Genomic DNA, 18,323 nt, shown 5'->3' on the forward strand with positions numbered 1-18,323 from the left:
GTTAGGGGAGCAGCCAGGCTGGGTGGGGTTAGGGGAGCAGCCAGGCTGGGTGGGGTTAGAGGAGCAGCCAGGCTGGGTGGGGTTAGAGGAGCAGCCAGGCTGGGTGGGGTTAGAGGAGCAGCCAGGCTGGGTGGGGTTAGAGGAGCAGCCAGGCTGGGTGGGGTTAGAGGAGCAGCCAGGCTGGGTGGGGTTAGGGGAGCAGCCAGGCTGAGTGGGGTTGGGAGCAGCCAGGATGGGTGGGGTTAGAGGAGCAGCAAGGCTGGGTGGGGTTAGAGGAGCAGCCAGGCTGGGTGGGGTTAGGGGAGCAGCCAGGCTGGGTGGGGTTAGGGGAGCAGCCAGGCTGGGTGGGGTTAGAGGAGCAGCCAGGCTGGGTGGGGTTAGGGGAGCAGCCAGGCTGGGTGGGGTTAGAGGAGCAGCCAGGCTGGGTGGGGTTAGGGGAGCAGCCAGGCTGGGTGGGGTTAGGGGAGCAGCCAGGCTGGGTGGGGTTAGAGGAGCAGCCAGGCTGGGTGGGGTTAGAGGAGCAGCCAGGCTGGGTGGGGTTAGAGGAGCAGCCAGGCTGGGTGGGGTTGGGAGCAGTGGGGGATGCCATCATGTCCAGTAACCATCAACTTGGATTGTGAAGAGAGCCATGTTCAGAGTGATTTCTACTGAAAGATGGTCAGTAAGTGGATGGGGGGAAAACATTTATGTCTGAGATTATGTTCAGTGTATCAGTAATTTGATCCTGTTTACTTGATAATGTCCTGATTAGATTGACTTTTGAGCACAACTAGTACATCTCAGTGTTTGCATAGCTCTTGGTAAATGAATGTGGAACATGATGATGCAGTGTTGTCAGTACCTAGCCGTTGAGTTTAGACGGAGTTAAGTCTTAAGAAAAGTCTACTGGACTTTTCCTGTTACAGCGCTGACTTATTCTTGCCATTATTTTTGATGGAAGGATAGATTGCATTGTTACACATTCCCGACAGTACTGAGAGCTTAGCCTGGTTTTACAACTCAGGAACTTTTAGTAACCGAGAGCCCTGCTTCACCAGGTTTTCAATAGTTGCATTGGCAACAGCAATAGCATCGGTAGCTAAAAGGAGACAGACAACCTGTTTTGGCTTGTGATGTCACAAAACTCCAGTGACCCCAGACATAACAACAACAACAACAACAACAAAAAAACGTTTTGGGTGGCTAAAATTAATTTGATTGTTTGTAATAGTACAGTATGTTGCAAGTAAACGTTCATTTTAGACCACATTTAGGCAATTTCATGTATATTATTGAAGCCTGAGGCAGAATAGCCAGGATGAGCCACAAATTAGTGCACAAATGGAGGGTTTTATTTATCTTCCCAGTGCAGGTGTGCTCTATAACAAGGCCGCAAATTAATGCTGAGCAAACGACGACTCAAATGAACAATGAATAATGAGAATGGAGAAAAAAAGAGACAAGTAGTAGGTTACAAATATGGGCTATATCTGGTTAACACAGACCCCACTAATAGGCCTACAGCTCCCTCGGGGGGGTTCCACCCACACCTTCTTAACCATCACAAAGGACTTGTCAAGGACTTTCCAGGCCCAATTCCCTCAGATTCAAGCACCCGACACGGCCTAGTGTGAGACACGGACCAAGGTTAATTACTGTTACAACACTGAACAGTGAACTACAGTAGCAGGCTTTAGAGAAGCTTGGCCATGTGAATATAGATCCATGGCATCAAGATATGCCCAGCTCACTTAACAATATCCTGTATTTTATTTTAACTTACATTTTTATGAGGGGGACGTGAAAATGGAGGAGATGCATTTAGTAGTTTATTTATTTCACACGACCCCCATTTGAATTCCATGCGGCGACCCCAAGCATGGGAGCACGTGGTCCTAGGCTATGTCCTGTGTTTTTCCTCAGCCGGTGCATCAGCTCCCCTGTGGTCAGACGACGCGTATTTCACCAGCAGACGATCACACGGGTCAGGTGTCATTTAGACTTCTCAGTGGGTTTGCGTCAACGAAAGAGGACACTGGCTATTGAACAGACCTAGGTGGTGCAGGACAGGTGTGGCTGCAAAAATCATTCGGCTCCAATTTCAGCTCGGGCAGGCATTGGATTGGCTGTACGTCGGGCACGTGGTGGGATTAACGTGGGGCAAAATGGCCGACGGCTTTAGATGAGCTAACAAGCTAACGCTAAGCCACTGATGTTATCAGACGTGATAGACATTAAAAATATGAATCAGGGTTAGGGTTAGACACCGTTGTGGACCCCGAGCTGAGCACTTCCGGTAGGGCGACGAACAGAATCTGTAAGCCGAGGAGATCCTGTACCTACACAGGCCTGTCTCATTATGTGCCCATTGTCTGTCGTCTACATAGTAAATAACCTATAGAGACACTGCATGAAATAGGCCACGCCCATCACGGGGGAAAGCTCTCCATTCACTTTCACACACCAGTGTAATTTTCCTTGAATTAAACGTAGCTAAAAGCTGTTGTTGTGTGGTGGGGCTGCGCAGACAACAAATGTACAAAATCACCAATTTAAGTTTTTGTTGTACTCCCGAGCAAAACAAGGAAGCCATTGAGAATTGACGAGAAGAAAAATGTGGATCTAGCTGTCAAGGAAGTAAGTTGGACTGTTCATCTTCCGTATATATGATCTTTCTGTGCAACACGCGACCATGCACGCGACATAGGAGAACGCCAGGATTCGGGGGGGGGGTTATGTTTACCCCCGTTTTGGGCGTGGTTTCTGAATGATGACGCGCTCCGCAGTGTCTCTATATCAGGGGTTTTCAAAGTCTGAGACTGTGGGCCTCCCCTCAGACGAGGCTTGGAAAAATGAGACACCCCCCGTCCATCCCATAGAGGCCATTTACACCTCGCACTAACATGCGTTTTCTGTGATCAGATTACAATCGGATAGTGCTTGACCACTTGAAAGTACAAGTGTAAACACCCCCCAAGACACAATGAGGACAGATTGCGTTCTGATCGGCCAAACCACCTCCGGAGGTGGTCAGCGATGATGTGTCCTCTCAAACCACACACAGCAATAGTCACTGGCTGCTGTTTTTCTGCCGCTCTACTCTATGGCGTTTGCCTGAACAGATCGCAATCAGATCTCAATCTGAGGACACTGGAGGTCACATTAATACCAGGTGTAAATGCAATCAGGTTAATGTGGTCAAGCACTATCCAATTGCAATCTGATCACAGAAAATACATGTTAGTGCCAGGTGTAAATGGCCTCACAGACACTCAACTCAACAATTGAGCCAAGATAGCCTGATATAGTGATATTGCTGTTGGACATACTTCATACTACACCAAATACATACAGTACAGTAAAAAAAAAGTCTGACTGTATCTCTGAACTACCGTATCTCTTTAACCAAATCACACACATTTAAGACTGTGTGATCTCCTCTAACTAATGTAATCATGTCATATGTTTTCCACTTCCAATTCACTGAACCTCCCCCCGAAAGCGTTTGGAGGCGCCCCCTGGGGAGGCCCGCCTCCCACTTTGAAAACCTCTGGCCTATATGGAACAACACATGCAGTAACCACAGGCATATGTGGCTCTTTTGAGGTCTAGTTGAAGGGTTGGCAAAGTAAGTGTCTCTAATGATGCTGTTTGAATATAGGAGCTGTGCTGTGGAGAGAAGCTACTGTGCTCTTTAGTCCAGCTCTGGGGGGCTCATTAGAGGAAGGAAGGATATTGGGATGTGTGGCTGTCTCTGAACCAGTGAAGTGATCGTCAGTCCTCTGGCTCTTTCTGGCTTGGATAATTACACTCCCTGGATGACATTTAATTCTTAAGTTATCATTGATCTTTTTGCAGTTTTTTTGTGTTGGCCCGCCTAATCATAGTTTCTTTCCCCAAACAGTTGTAAGCTAAAGCAACTCTTGTTGCTGAAGACGCTACAGTCTTACACAAACTCATGTTTTGCTTCAAGAAGGCCAAATTACTTACGGTATTGTAGTTTGTCTCTCATTTAAGCGAGGGAGAAGTCACCACTTACCAGAGGAGAGCTCAGTGGCTTCGAGCCATTTTTAACTAGCAAATGAGATCAAATCCCCTTATTTAGGAGAGTTTAGTTGTTTTCCGTTTTGTGCGCAGTGGAAGCGCTCTCGCCGTGATCCATTGAGCTTTAACTGACAAGTTGACTGCCAATCGCACACTGGAGGTGACTAAAGCTTCTGGCATACTCTTCGCGCACGCGCTGGAGGCGGGGCTCCACGGAGGGCGCGCGCACTCTGCGCGGGCCAAAACAGAACATAGTGAGTGCTCCAGAAATGGCGGCGATCAGTGCCAGGCAGTCTGAATGAAATTGAATGTAACGTTAACAATTCTATATATTAAATTCTAAAAAACGACCCTCAACATTTGGGAAGGCTAAGCCACACAACTAGTTCGTTATAATCGAACATCATGCTTTTAGGCGACTTTACGACGGTGAGGACTCAATCACAGCAGATATATGCTGATAGCCTACCACGGAGATCTCACAGGCACAGGCAGCAAAACCCGACGCGCTGATAGAAAAATCTCCATGGACGCGCCGCGCTGCGCTCAGGCCTCGCCCCCCGACACGCCCCGTGCGATGACGTCATAATCGCCGTGCGCCCTATACGCTTGGCTGGGCGCAACGAGTATGCCAGAAGCTTTACTAACTACGCATGTAAAATGTTATCCGTGCTGAACAGACGCTATGGAAGATAGAAAAGCTAACAGCTGTGAATAAAAAGGGGTGGAGTCTTCGTTCTGGTAGGCCGTTGCTTATTTGAGTTAATTAAAGGATGGCTTTACCGATAATCAACCCACTTTACCATTAATAATCTCAGTAATATAAACACATGAGCAGTGTTTACCTTCTCGCTCTGTTTTCCTCATGGAAATCTCCCATTTCCTCCTCTGGCAAAGCGCTCCGTTGTGACCCTTTTTACGTCACCACAACGCGTCACAACGGAGCTGCGGAAGTCCTGCTCGAGAGGCAGAATCTGTTATTGTTTATTTTAATTTTTGAAGTATGGAGAATGGCATGGAGAGCCAGCTGGCATGGGCGGAGTTTCTGCAGGAGGAGGTAAACAGACAGAGAAGGTAAACACTGCCCATGTGCTTATATTACCCAGATTATATATGATACAAAGCGGGTTGATAATCGGTAAAGCCATCGTTTAATGGAGTGTGGAGTCGACTTCAGACTGCACTCGGCTGCAGCAACGCTGACACTTTCTAAACAGCAGTCCCATTCTTGCCAATTAACTCATTGAATGCCATGGACGTCCTTCGACGTCCAATTGAATAGTGACGTAGAGTGCCACGGACGTCCTTCGACGTCCAATGCGTTTTTTGACGGTGGGGCGTCAATCAAAGCCTCCTGCATCTCCTGTACAATTATTGGAGGTATTGGAGGTCTATAACCTATTTTACAAACCCATTAGGTGGCGACAGTGCTCTCCCGATGAGATAAAGTGGAGTAGAAACACAGAAGAAGTCGTTTGGGGAAACGGAAACGCGGTGGTCCTTTGTAGTGAGCGGCGATCCTTTGATGAGGCAGACATGGCGAAGCGTAAGAGGAAACCCGAGAAGTACAAGCAGCTTACTCTGCAAGAGAGCTTGTATTCTGTGCCTAAACGTGTGGCGATCGCTGGAGAAGGCACTAGTGGTGATACCGGTGCCACCACTTCTGGTGGCGACCAGGAAAAAACTTTTCCCACTGCAGAAACCACGGTGCAGCTTGGTGGAGCTAACGGTAGCCCAGCGCGCTCTTCATCTCAGCGTACAGTGATCGATGCACAGACTGCCTCTGTTGCTAGTGCTACCATGGCACCCCGTAGAGTGATCGACGCACAGATGGGACTGGCTGCCTCTGTTGCTAGTGCTACCATGGCACCCCGTAGAGTGATCGACGCACAGATGGGACTGGCTGCCTCTGTTGCTACCACGGCACCCACCACCAGAGGTAACGTTAGACCTGGACGCTCTTCCTCTCAGCGTACAGTGATCCATGCACAGATGGGACTGGCTGCCTCTGTTGCTAGTGCTACCACGGCACCCCGTAGAGTGATCGACGCACAGATGGGACTGGCTGCCTCTGTTGCTACCACGGCACCCACCACCAGAGGTAACGTTAGACCGGCGGCCTCTTTTACTGCCACGGGACCCACCACCAGAGCTAACGTTAGATCTGGGCGCTCTTCACAGATGGGACCTGCGGCCTCTGTTACCACCACCACAGAGCGTGGGAGAGCTAGGAGTAGGCGGGTGCGTTATCCCTCTCAGCGTGCAGAAGAACAAGTGATCGATGTAGACACCAGAGCCGTTAGACCGGGGTGCTCTTCCTCTCAGCGTAGCGTTAGCTCTCCACCCACCACAGTGAAGCATGGTGGAGTGCGCGCTTCCTCTCAGCGTGCAGAAGAAAGAGATGAAGAAGACGATGGTACTGGGGAAGAATCGGACATATTTTCATCTCAGCCAACTGAAACTTCAGATACGTCGGATGAATTCAGTGAGCCAGATCCCGATTCATCCGACGAGTGGTTGCCTGATTATGGATCTGCAGGTAGCAGAGATTCGTCGCCTGACGGAGGTAGCAGAGATTCGTCGCCTGACACACGCAGCAGAGCAGGTAAAACTTTTTTTTCTAAATAGCCATAACATTGCAATAACACAATGTATATTTATGGTAGATATATTTCCACAGATCATGGATTGAGCAGGTTCAGGCATTATAGTCAGTAAAACTACAGCAATAAAACTGTGGTCAATTGTGGTTGATAATTGTAGCCTATATATTTCTACAGACTGTGGATCGAGCAGAGACACTCCCACGGCTTCCACGGGCAGTGCAAGGAAGACAGGTAATATATATATATATATATCCTACACATCATAAAACCAAGCAATAATGAAATGTATTTATGATAATTTATATATATATTTCAATAATTTACAGCTCCTACATCGAGGAGAACACCCACTCCCACTCCCACATCCACAAGGACAAGGAAGAAAGGTAAAAAAAATATACATATATATATATATATATATATATACACATAACCAAGCAATAAAAAATGTATTTGATAATTATATATATTTCAATCATTTACAGTTGCATCGAGCAGAGGTGGGGAAGATGCAGGCTGGCAGGAGGCAGACTGGGAACCAAACCCGATCCCCTTCAGTGCAAGGCGTGGACCCCAGAATGCTGCTGCGGAGCTGGATTCCGGCCTGCCAGCTGACTTCCTGGAGCTGTTCCTGACAGACGAGCTGCTCCAGCACATTGTGGACCAGACAAACAATTTTGCCACTCAGTATCTCCAAGCACACCCAGACAGTCTGCCACATAGCAGGGGTAATGCGTGGAAACCAGTGTCAGTCTCAGAACTGAAAACATTTTTTGGACTAACGTTCATCACTGGTTATATAAAGAAACCAAGCATTGCGTTGTATTGGAGTACTGAGGAAATAGATGCCACACCCTATTTCAATAAGACAATGGCAAGGAACCGGTTCCAATTGATCTGGCGCTTCCTTCATTACAGTGACAGTGCAGCACAGGATGCGACGGACAAAATGACTAAAGTCCGTCCTGTGTTGAACTATTTAGTCAACAAGTTCAAGGAGCTGTATCAACCAGGTCAAAACATTTGTATTGATGAGGGTATGATGCTGTGGAGGGGCCGTCTGTCATTCAAGGTGTACAACCCCCTGAAGCCGGTAAAGTATGGCATCAAATCATATATACTGTGTGACTCTGCCACAGGGTACTGCTTCAACATGCAGCCATATGTTGGGGTACCCAGCACTCTGCCAGACACTGTGTTCTCGCTCCTCGATCGCCTGCCAGGTCATGGTTACACGCTCTACATGGACAACTTTTACAACTCTGTTGCACTGTGTGAGCGTTTACTGGGAGCACAAACTAATGTGTGTGGAACGCTGAGGAAAAATAGGGGGGAACCTCCGATCATCAGGGAGGTGACAAAGGCTGAGCTGGGGGTGGGGGGAAAAGTTGTGCGTCACAATGAGAGGGTGATGGTTTTAGCTTGGCAGGATAAACGGCTCGTGAAGATGGTGACAACGTGCCACAAAGACACCATGCAGAGCGTGGACGTGTGGCAGAAGGGACAGACAAGCAAAGTGGCTCAGCTCAAGCCAGAGTGTGTTGTAGCATACAACTCCTCCATGAATGGGGTGGATAGGTTGGACCAAAACATAGCCTACTACCCCTTCATCCGGAAGACACTGAACTGGCCCAAGAAGTTTGTAGCATATCTGTTCCAAGTGTGCATGTTCAACGCCTACATCCTCTACAAAGCCAGGAACCCAGGGGAGTGTAAAACCCTCTTGGAGTTCATGCGGAGGGTGGTGAAGTCATGGACCTCAAAGCTACCTGTGGAGGAGGAGGAGGAGGAGGAGGAAGTTGCAGTTGAGGGGGGTGAGGCACGCAGGGCACCATACAGGACCGACCCAGACTGCAGGCTCAATATCCCGGTTGGCAAACACATTCTGGATTACCTGCGGCCCACCAGCAAGGCAAGACCAGCAAGAAGGTGTAAGGTCTGCACAAGCAGGGGCAAGCGCAGCGAGACCAAAATAAGGTGCAAGACCTGTGATGTCGCCTTGCACTCAGGAGTGTGTTTCATAGCTTACCACACTCAGCTGGACTACTCACATCCATAACTGTACATCATAACAATAACTTTGAACTGGACTTGCATCGTTGCAGCATCCCATAGTACATACATAACTGTACAAATTTATTTTCTTTTTTTCTCAAAATAACTGAACTGTACTTTGAACATTTGAACTGTTCGATGAAGACCATGGTACTACTGGTAAACAGATGGGACCGGCGGCCTCTGTTAGCACAGCGTGCTTTTCCTCTCAGCGTGGAGTGATTGATGAAGACCATGGTACTACTGGTAAACAGATGGGACCGGCGGCCTCTGTTAGCACAGCGTGCTTTTCCTCTCAGCGTGGAGTGATTGATGAAGACCATGGTACTACTGGTAAACAGATGGGACCGGCGGCCTCTGTTACCATTTGAACTGTTCTTTGAACATTTTTGGTCAAGGGGATTTGAATTTGAATTATTCAACAAAGTTGTGCATTTTGAAATGCTTACACATGTTGTACACACGTGTATAGCGCCACCTATGGATGAATCCTGCCCATTCTTTCTGGCATAGTCACTCATGGTCTCTACTTGCCGTATGTAAATTTTTATATTTTTTGGTGAAGGGGTTTTTGAATTATTCAATAAAAACTTTGGAAACAGCCAAAGTGACGATCCCACAGAGCTGCTGTTGCAGCTAAAAAATAATATTTTGCTATGAAAATTCCTTTGTTTTTGCTGTTTTATTGAAGGAAATGACTGTTCAAATGTTTTAGGTGTCACTAAACCAGAAAATATTAGGTTCAGAGTCAGTGATGTGCTTGAAATGTTTCCTTTCACAAAAGTGTGATTATCTCAGCTTCTAAGTTGAAACGGCTGTTTTTCCTCAAATCAACCCATCTTCTCCGGCTGATAACTAAAGAACGGAAAATGGTATCAATAAACTTTTTTTTTCTGATGATACAATAGAGTCTCCTTGTTCTTTTTGCATGTTCAGTGTTTACATAGTAATATCACACAATATTCTGTGGGCCTCGAGAAATCACTGAAAACGCTCTGAAAACTCTGGCACTGGGAGCGTCCGTTCTCCAAAAGTGGCTGGCACTCAATGAGTTAAATGGGCTACTCAAGCTCACTGCAAGTGTTCCTCTTAGACTTAATGCAGGTTGACATCTTGGTATTATATACAATGACGACTATCCACCAAGAGGAGTGATTTTTGGCAGTACACAAAACTCATTTGCTTCCCACAAGAAACAAAGTAGCTTGCAGCCACAGCAGACGTTGTGTGGTGAGAACTTCTGAAGGAGGCTGGTGTAACTAATTCCTCAGACAAAATACTATTTCGCTCAATGATACTTTTTCCCCCACCCAAGTAGTGCTGCAACTATCGATTATTTTAGTAATCGAGTATTCTACCGAATAATCCATCGATTAATCGAGTAATCGGATAAGAACCCTTTTTTGTGTTTTCAAAGGCTTATCGTAAATATACACCAAAAAATAAGATAAATCTCTTCAAATAAACAACTACATTAGTTTCTTTCTTAGAAAAAACAACATTTTTATTTTTAAATTGCATAGAACTGGCAGTGGAGGGCGCATGTCTGTCACAATCATATTCAAAATGCTATTGCTGAACTCAGCTGCTTGTTCACTTGAACATGATGGACCCGTCCTTACAAAGCTGTCCATAGTACGCTGTGATCCGCTGAAAAAGAGGTGAAATAATAATTAATATTGATATTTTGAAGCAAAGTACCAATGGCACAAGGTAGCACTCACAAAACTTCAGGACAAAGGAGCTCTCGATTTCACCAATTTATTTGGCCATGTCACAAATAATGCCAACGTTTCGGCCTCTCGGCCTTCTTTTTTTTTTTTTTTTTTCCTCCATGCCCTGAAGAAGGCCGAGAGGCCGAAACGTTGGCATTATTTGTGACATGGCCAAATAAATTGGTGAAATCGAGAGCTCCTTTGTCCTGAAGTTTTGTGAGTGCTACCTTGTGCCATTGGTACTTTGCTTCAAACTTGATGTTGGTTTAGCACCACCAAAAACCACCGGGAAGGCGCATCCTTTCAAGATCCAAAATAATATTGATATTTTATTAGGTAAGTTCATAACAAAACTGGAGAATGCGCATTTACACACCCTAGACCTGTTGCCTATTATTGACACAAATATCAGAATAGCAAGATAACAGGTCAGGTGGTGTAATAATTGGAGCCTAAAATGCACCAATTAAATAGTTGTTTGCAATCATCATGAGAAGAGTCGACCGGTCTAGGGTGTGTACATTCTCCACACACACTCTTTCTCTCTCACACACACTCACTCTCTCTTTCTCTCTCACACACCAACAGGCTAGTGTGATCACACACACACACACACACACACACACACAACGCTCTTAAATTAGCCGTTAACGTTAGGTTGAGCTTTGTATTTCTCACAGAAAACGGCAAGCCACATAAAAAAAATGCAGCGTGAATGCAGTTACTAATAGTCATATTGGCAACGTGGCAAGCCAGCAGCACAACTACTACTAGTCTTAATATCAAGTAGCAATCATTAGCATACATTTACATTAGCGTTGTGTATAGTTAACGTTACGTTACCTTGCTCCGCTCGACGTAGATGCGCTGGTGGATGCGTAGACTGGATGTTTACGGTTCAGGTGCTGAAGCATTGACGAGGTACTGTTGTGATATGCAAGTAGTACTTGCACACCACTGAGTTTGTGTCCTTTTTCAGCATGAAATGGTCCCACACTTTAGACAGTTTCGGTCGCTTTTTCGGCCCTGGTTCTTCCCTTCCCGGCTCCTCCTGTCTGCTTTCTCCGCCGCCTCGTTCCATTTTGCGGGGTCTGCTCGCTATAGCTCTGCATCTCTGGTCTGTCTGCGATCATGTGCTCTCACGTGTTTACACCGGAAGAGTGCTGTGCCACACCAGTAAGCGTCCGTGAGAAACACAGTCTCTACTCTAAATGCCGTGTCGAGGCGAATCATTTTGGCCTCGATCATTTTAATTACTCGAGTTATTCGAGGTACAAGGTAATCGTGACAGCCCTACACCCAAGCAAGCACAAGACTTTTGGGTCACCCATTGTTTATTTGAACTGTACAAATCCTGATTTTAATTTAATTTGTATTCATGCCAATTTACAGTTCAGATGCCTCCTAATGACACAGAAAACTGGAAGATTGTGTTTTTCAGTGGAATGGGCCTTTAAAATCATAGTCAATTGTCAATCCAACCACATTTGAGTAGCAGGATGTTCTAGTTGTTAGATGGACCGTCGTTCAACCGGAAGAGCCAGGGTTCAAGCCCCCATGGTGGCATGCATCCTCCCTGCTGGTCCTGGAGTGTCCTTGAGCAAGACATTGAATCCCTCCCAGCTCCAGGTCTGCTGTACTGTAGCTGAACTTGTCCTCTCTGACCTCCCTGCGGAGGAGAGCGAGCAGAGAGAGAAGCCCCCTGCTGGGATCAATAAAGTATCATGTTATTTTTACATATGGCATCGTCCCGTCTGTTTTGTTATCAATAAGTAGGCTCTCATTTTAGTCTCATAAAATAGCATTGTTTGTTGAAAACCGGGTCGAAAGGAGATCACATATTAGAATAGCCTGAATGTGTGTGATTTGGCGAGAGTAGTTTGGGAGAATTTTACATTTTTTTTCCCATTTTCACATACAGAAACAAATCAATGCCATCAGACAGACCTTCTTTATGTATTTGGTCAGTCTGAAGTATGTCAAACAGCAATATCAGGCTAGCTTGGCTATCTTGTTGAATGTCTTGTCTACTCTATGGGATCAAATAGACTATTAGTCAACTAAGAAAATGTTTGGTGGAGGGCAGCCCTACATGCTCCAGAGTCCAGTCCCCTATATCAGCTGTCTTTCATTTCTGTTTTCACAAGAAAAACGGCCTTTCCTTCCAACTTTTCTCCACATGTGCGGCGTGCTCCTCGGAGCTGCCCACACGCAGCAGATCAGTCGTTTTGAATGGATTGTGTGTACGGTTCAAGCTTTCGCAAGATCTTTGCTAATTGGCTGCTCTTTCAAGCCAATGGGACAGGACCTAACATCCAACAAGGCCAGTCTTCAGAGGTTTTTAAACAAACCTGGATCGGAGCCTCTTCCGGCTTATCTAGCCAAAAAGGATTCACTGCCAAAGCTCGATAACATCCTGAGGGTATCTCTACTGTGAATGTCAGAATAGTAATTTCTCTTTGGATATTCAATGGGTTGTTTCCCTGATTTGCATAAGAAAATACTTGAGATTCAACTATTGTCGCCCAGACAAGCAGAGACTATAGTTGAGCAACACTGAGTTTAGAGTAGACAAACTTGCTTAATTACCAGTATTGCAACAAAAAGTAGAGTCCGCACACTGTAGCTCGCATTTGCTTAATTATTTTTTACCCGTGACGTTTCGAGCTCTCGCTCTTCTTCGTATATATATATATATTTCATATATATTTCAGTGATATATATATTTAACTTTTAATATATTTTCACTTTAAAAAAATTTAACTTTTCAGAGCACATACTTATGTGGAGCAGTTTTGTTTTAAGAACTTTCTGAAATAGGCTAATATTACTCACACTATAGGAGGATTCGGTTCAATAAATTTGCAATATTTTTCTTCAAAGCATCGGGGGGAAAAACAAAAACAAACTAATATTTACTTCTTTGTTTGTTTGTTTTTTCCGATTGGGTCATAGTGCGTTTAATTAAAAGGGTGAAAAAATCAATACCGTGAAATACCGTGATATTTTGGTAATATACCGTTACCGTATCGTACCATACTGTGACATTTCATACTCTTCCCTTAGATCCCTACTCACTCATATTGTCCTGACATGCACTCTGCAAATTAGGCCCAGGTGATACAGTTCCCCTTTGTGGTGAGGGACTGAGGGACATCCTTTGTGGTCAGGGACTGAGGGACATCCTTTGTGGTCAGGGACTGAGGGACATGCAAAAGGACTAATGACCTCTTGTAGAGCTGAATGTTGGTGGTGATGGAGAAATCCCACTGGCAACACCTGAAGTCCTTAGCGCTGCCTGCAGGTGTGTTTTGAAAATGTAGTGAAGGGAAATGCTGCTTAAGCAAAGATGGCTGCTCTCAGGAGGAGCGCGGTACTGGCGACACCGAGTCAGTTTGGGACTAGATGAGTTCTGCCCCTGTTGGGGAGAAAAGAAATGGACTTTGGCTGGTGGCCAGCAAGGATATAAAAGAACCTTTAACATCCAGTTTTTTGGTTTATATTGACCAAAGAGTAGAAATCAGCCAAGAGGGCGATCTGTGTGAAGATGGCCGCTTAGGACAGGGGACATGTTTGATGACTGCGAGCTAATGCGGGGGTGTTTTTATGAGCCCACTCAGCACAGCTGTGGTGATGTCATCACAGCATGCTGCCTGCCCCCCGGAGACGCACACACTCACTCACCCACCCACAAACACTCAGTTAAAAATGCATCTGTGATGGCTACACAGTACACACACACAGCTGAATGGTCATTTCATTGTTTTATTCCAGATGAGGAGATGAATAGCATTTTCCATCGAATAAATTCAATACCAACCCTCCCCCCCCACCCCCCCTTTGCAATGAGAATCACCCCCATCATCCGCCAATTGATTTTCAATGCAGCTCCCTGGAATTGACAGCCAACATTACAAATGGGGTTGAAGCTTAAAATCTGGCAGCTTTCGCCCAAGCTCACCTCATTGCTTAATGGCGGTAATGAGAGTTTTATTGACACGCATTAGACCAGTCCCAAGATGGCCGTACCCTCACTGCCTCCCCCTCTGTCATTTGTATTCATGGACACTGTTTGGCTGAATCCAAATGTCCCCCCCCCCCCCCCCCCAGGCCCTCGTGGACTTCAGTTCTACGTACGTGACGTTCTATATGCCCGCAAAGTCCGCGAGCCTGCAAGTGCTGTGAATTGCATTATCGCAGTGAATGCGTTTGGATTCTTGCAAGTCTTTTGGACCACAACAACCTTCCCCCCGTGCAAATTGTTCTTAGGTTGTTTGAACCCATCATCCTGCTTTTCCCACAGCCTGTGCTTTTTGAATGGAAAACACAGCTGCTGCTGCAGGGCGTCAAGCCGGGAGGGCAAAGTTCAGCGGGGTTGATTTTCAGGGTCCTCGGTAGGATCCCTGTGGGACTCCCCGGGGAATAGTCCTGTGTTTTACCGGTGCCTCTGCCCTCGAGTGCACATAATGCCTGCATTCCCGCCTGGGTGGGTTCATCATTGTTGCAGAGGTGGGAGAATAATACATAATAAGAATAAGTAATAAGAATAAGTCAGAATATTAAGAATAAGAAAGAGAGTCGATTGCTGCCCCAAAACCACAGCATGCACGTCGCTAGAACTGTATACGGTAGTTGTGTTAGTCTGTTGCTTGATTCAATTAAATCTATCAGTGGTCACAACTTTGCTCTTGCAATGTGTGGGTGACTGTGGGGGTGTGTGTGTGTGTTTGTGTCTCCAGTGGCATTGGTTCCGCCTCTGAGGATTGTAGACTCTGGAGATTCAGAGACAGCTGTACAATTCTGTGTGTGTGTGTGTGTGTGTGTGTGTGTGTGTGTGTGTGTGTGTGTGTGTGTGTGTGTGTGTGTGTGTGTGTGTGTCTGCGTGTGTGTGTGTCTGCGTGTGTGTGTGTCTGCGTGTGTGTGTGTGTCTGCGTGTGTGTATAAGCCTCTGTGGGCATAGGAGACGGACAGAAAATATGGAGATGCATATGTCATCGATTGTGTCTTTCCGCCACATTTGCTCCTGATTTTAATCTCATACCTTTTATTTTATTTATTTATTTTCAAATGCATCTACCCGAATGTAGGGAAAGGGAAATACAAGCCAGTTTCCAGTCACATTGAGTCAACCTATGTTTATGTGTGAAGTAGGCTACTCCTTGGTCTGCTATGCGGGGGTGTTGTTTCCATATTCACAGAATTCACACACATTACTGTTGTTTGCAAGTCATTCTTAGCATTTGTTTCACCTGCTTGCTGTAACAAACGGCTGGGCAAAACATTCTGACAGTGCTAAACATAATGTGAGATGATTAGATTTGTCCTGTTGTGGCAAACCCCACCCATCTGGCAAGACAAGTACTAGATTTAAGGGGCATTCAGTATTTTAAGTCACTTTTATCAACCGCAAAAATCAGAGAATTATTTGCGTCTTGTTTGACACGGCCCTGGAATACATGATGCCTGCCTACTGCCTACCAGCTTCCAGATGCCCATCCCACTGCAGTGGTATCAGGAAACACCAGCTTGCCAAGTCCGCCACCTCCTTTTCCCAAAACCCCCCCATTCAGGGCAGGCCCGCGTCTCTCACCTCAGCTCTCTGTGACATGGCTTTGATTTGAGCTTTTCCAGCTGCGCTGCTCTGTCATTCCCACTCTGGCACGGGCGGGCCGGGCACGCAGGCCACACTGCGTCGCCAACCGCCCACTGCAAATCCAGAATACCCTGAAAAACATCGCTAGCCGCAGTTCTGCCCATTGCACTTGGCTGGTGTGTGTGTGTGTGTGTGTGTGTGTGTGTGTGTGTGTGTGTGTGTGTGTGTGTGTGTGACAGAGAGAGAGAGAGAGAGTGTGTTTCAGGAAGGAGGCTGGGATGAGTGCTGACTGAAGTCAGGGTAGTTCCTAGGGGTGGGGGAAAAATCGATTCACCTAAATATCGCGATTTTTAATGTCACGATTTTTTGAATCGATCTTTTATTCCAGAATCGATACTCGCCAAAAAAAAAAAAAAAAAAATTGGTGCTTGCAGTCAGGCCACTTGTCTGAAGTAATAATTACACTTCAGGGTTAAAGTGGGTGCATCTCATTGTAAAATTGGACTTCAAACGGCCCAAATCTGGCTTCAAACGGCCCAAATCTGGCTTCAAACGGCCCAAATTGGGCTTCAAACGGCCCAAATTTCACACGCGTCGGCCCATATCGGCCTGGCCTGCTTGGTATCTAATGCCCGGCCTGAATTATGATCCCAGTCCGCCCCTGTTTTTAACTATATCGCCCAGCCCTACTCATGATATAATATACAGTCTCTAGTGTATGATTCAACTTTTCCCATGTTCTAATCTAGTGTAAAAAAGCAAACAAACTGAAAAAAATTAACAAAAATCGCAATAAATCGTAATATCGAATCGCAATAATCGTAGAATTGCAATACTTAAGAATCGCAATATAAATCGAATCGGCACCCAAGAATCGTGATAGTATCGAATCGGGAGATAAGTGAATCGCCACAGCCCTAGTAGTTCCTCCTGTCACTCTTTTGGTTGAATATGCACACATACGTAAGAAGCTTCGTAGCGGGTGGGAATGACCAGATCCCCATGATATGATATTATCAGGATACTTGATAATTTTTTATCCCATTTTTATCCCCCATTAGTGCTAATTTAATTTATTTATCCTTGTTGCTGCTCTCCACCCTCTGCCGATCTGGCTCCATGCTTCCTCCAAGACATGGGCAGTTGGGCAGTTAGCCAGCCGCTTCTTTTCACCTGACAGGGGAAGCTTCACCGGTAGGACATAGCACGTGGGAGGATCACGCTATTCCAACCATTTCCCCTCCCTCCGAACAAGTGCCCCTAACGACCAGAGGAGGCACCACATCAGCAACCAGGCTATTGCATGTTTTGGTGTGGGGTTCCTATATGAAGGAAACCCCCAGGGGGCACGGGGAGAACATGCAAACTCCACACAGAAAGGCCCTTTGGACGACCCCACGCGGGCGGTGGGCACTCGAGGACATGCGGACGCCGGGCACGCACTCCTTCAGCGCTCACAGCGTCCCAGGTGGGAATCGAACACAGGACCTTCTAGCTGCGAGGCGACAGCTCTACCACTGAGCCACCGTGCCCCTATTATCAGGATACTTAAGTTACTCACGATACATACAATATTATTTCATACAATAATACAATTATATTCAGATTTTCTTTACCTTTTCATCAATGGCCAATGATGTCCCCGAAGGAAGAAAAAAAACATTGTCAAAATCTGTTTTATCAAATGAGATCAAGTTTCCACTCTGTTCATCTCACTTCAATCATTTTGATTGCAGCAAAATGATGAATGAAACTGAAACAAAATGGGATTGTCAAGCAGACAGACTGACCAAATATAAATAATATATACTGCCACACAAAATACAACAGTATTGTGTGACTAACACTCTGTGTGTGTGTGTGTGTGTGTGTGTGTGTGTGTGTGTGTGTGTGTGCGTGCGTGTGTGTGTGTGTGTGCGTGTGTGCGTGTGTGTGTTGCAGGGGTCCCTTCAGCGTGGTGAGGCGATGCATCAACAGAGATACAGGGCAGCAGTTTGCTGTGAAGATCGTGGATGTGGCCAGCTTCACCTCCAGCCCCGGCCTCAGCACAGAGGGTAAGGAGGACCACAGCAGCACCACGCTGAGCAGGAGCTGCAAAGCACTTTTAATGCTTGTTCCCCTATGCTTGGAGTACTAGATCTGTCACTTTTTCCAAAAATAAAGTTCAAACGAACTTTAATTGCCCCTCAATTTGTTCGAATATATCCGACAATATATTGGTTAATCCCGCCATTATCGCCATTATGCTCAACGTTAAATACGGATACACACGCATACGGGCGGAGCTTCTTGTCCGATAGGGATGTCACCGGGTATAGTAAATCATATCCG

The 18,323-nt window shown here is 46.1% G+C and overlaps 1 protein-coding gene across 1 annotated transcript in view; it reads left to right on the forward strand.

Annotated features, from left to right (window-relative positions):
• Positions 1-18,323, forward strand: part of LOC310773976 (peripheral plasma membrane protein CASK-like) — a 100,646-nt gene that overhangs the window by 6,762 nt on the left and 75,561 nt on the right. Inside the window, exon 2 of the mRNA XM_083634016.1 lies at positions 17,934-18,046. Coding sequence (XP_083490142.1) covers positions 17,934-18,046 — 113 coding nt within the window. The remainder of the gene's footprint in view (positions 1-17,933; positions 18,047-18,323) is intronic.

The sequence above is a fragment of the Poromitra crassiceps genome, assembly GCF_964638095.1.
Source record: "Poromitra crassiceps genome assembly, chromosome: 3".
Taxonomy (NCBI): Eukaryota; Metazoa; Chordata; class Actinopteri; order Beryciformes; family Melamphaidae; genus Poromitra; species Poromitra crassiceps.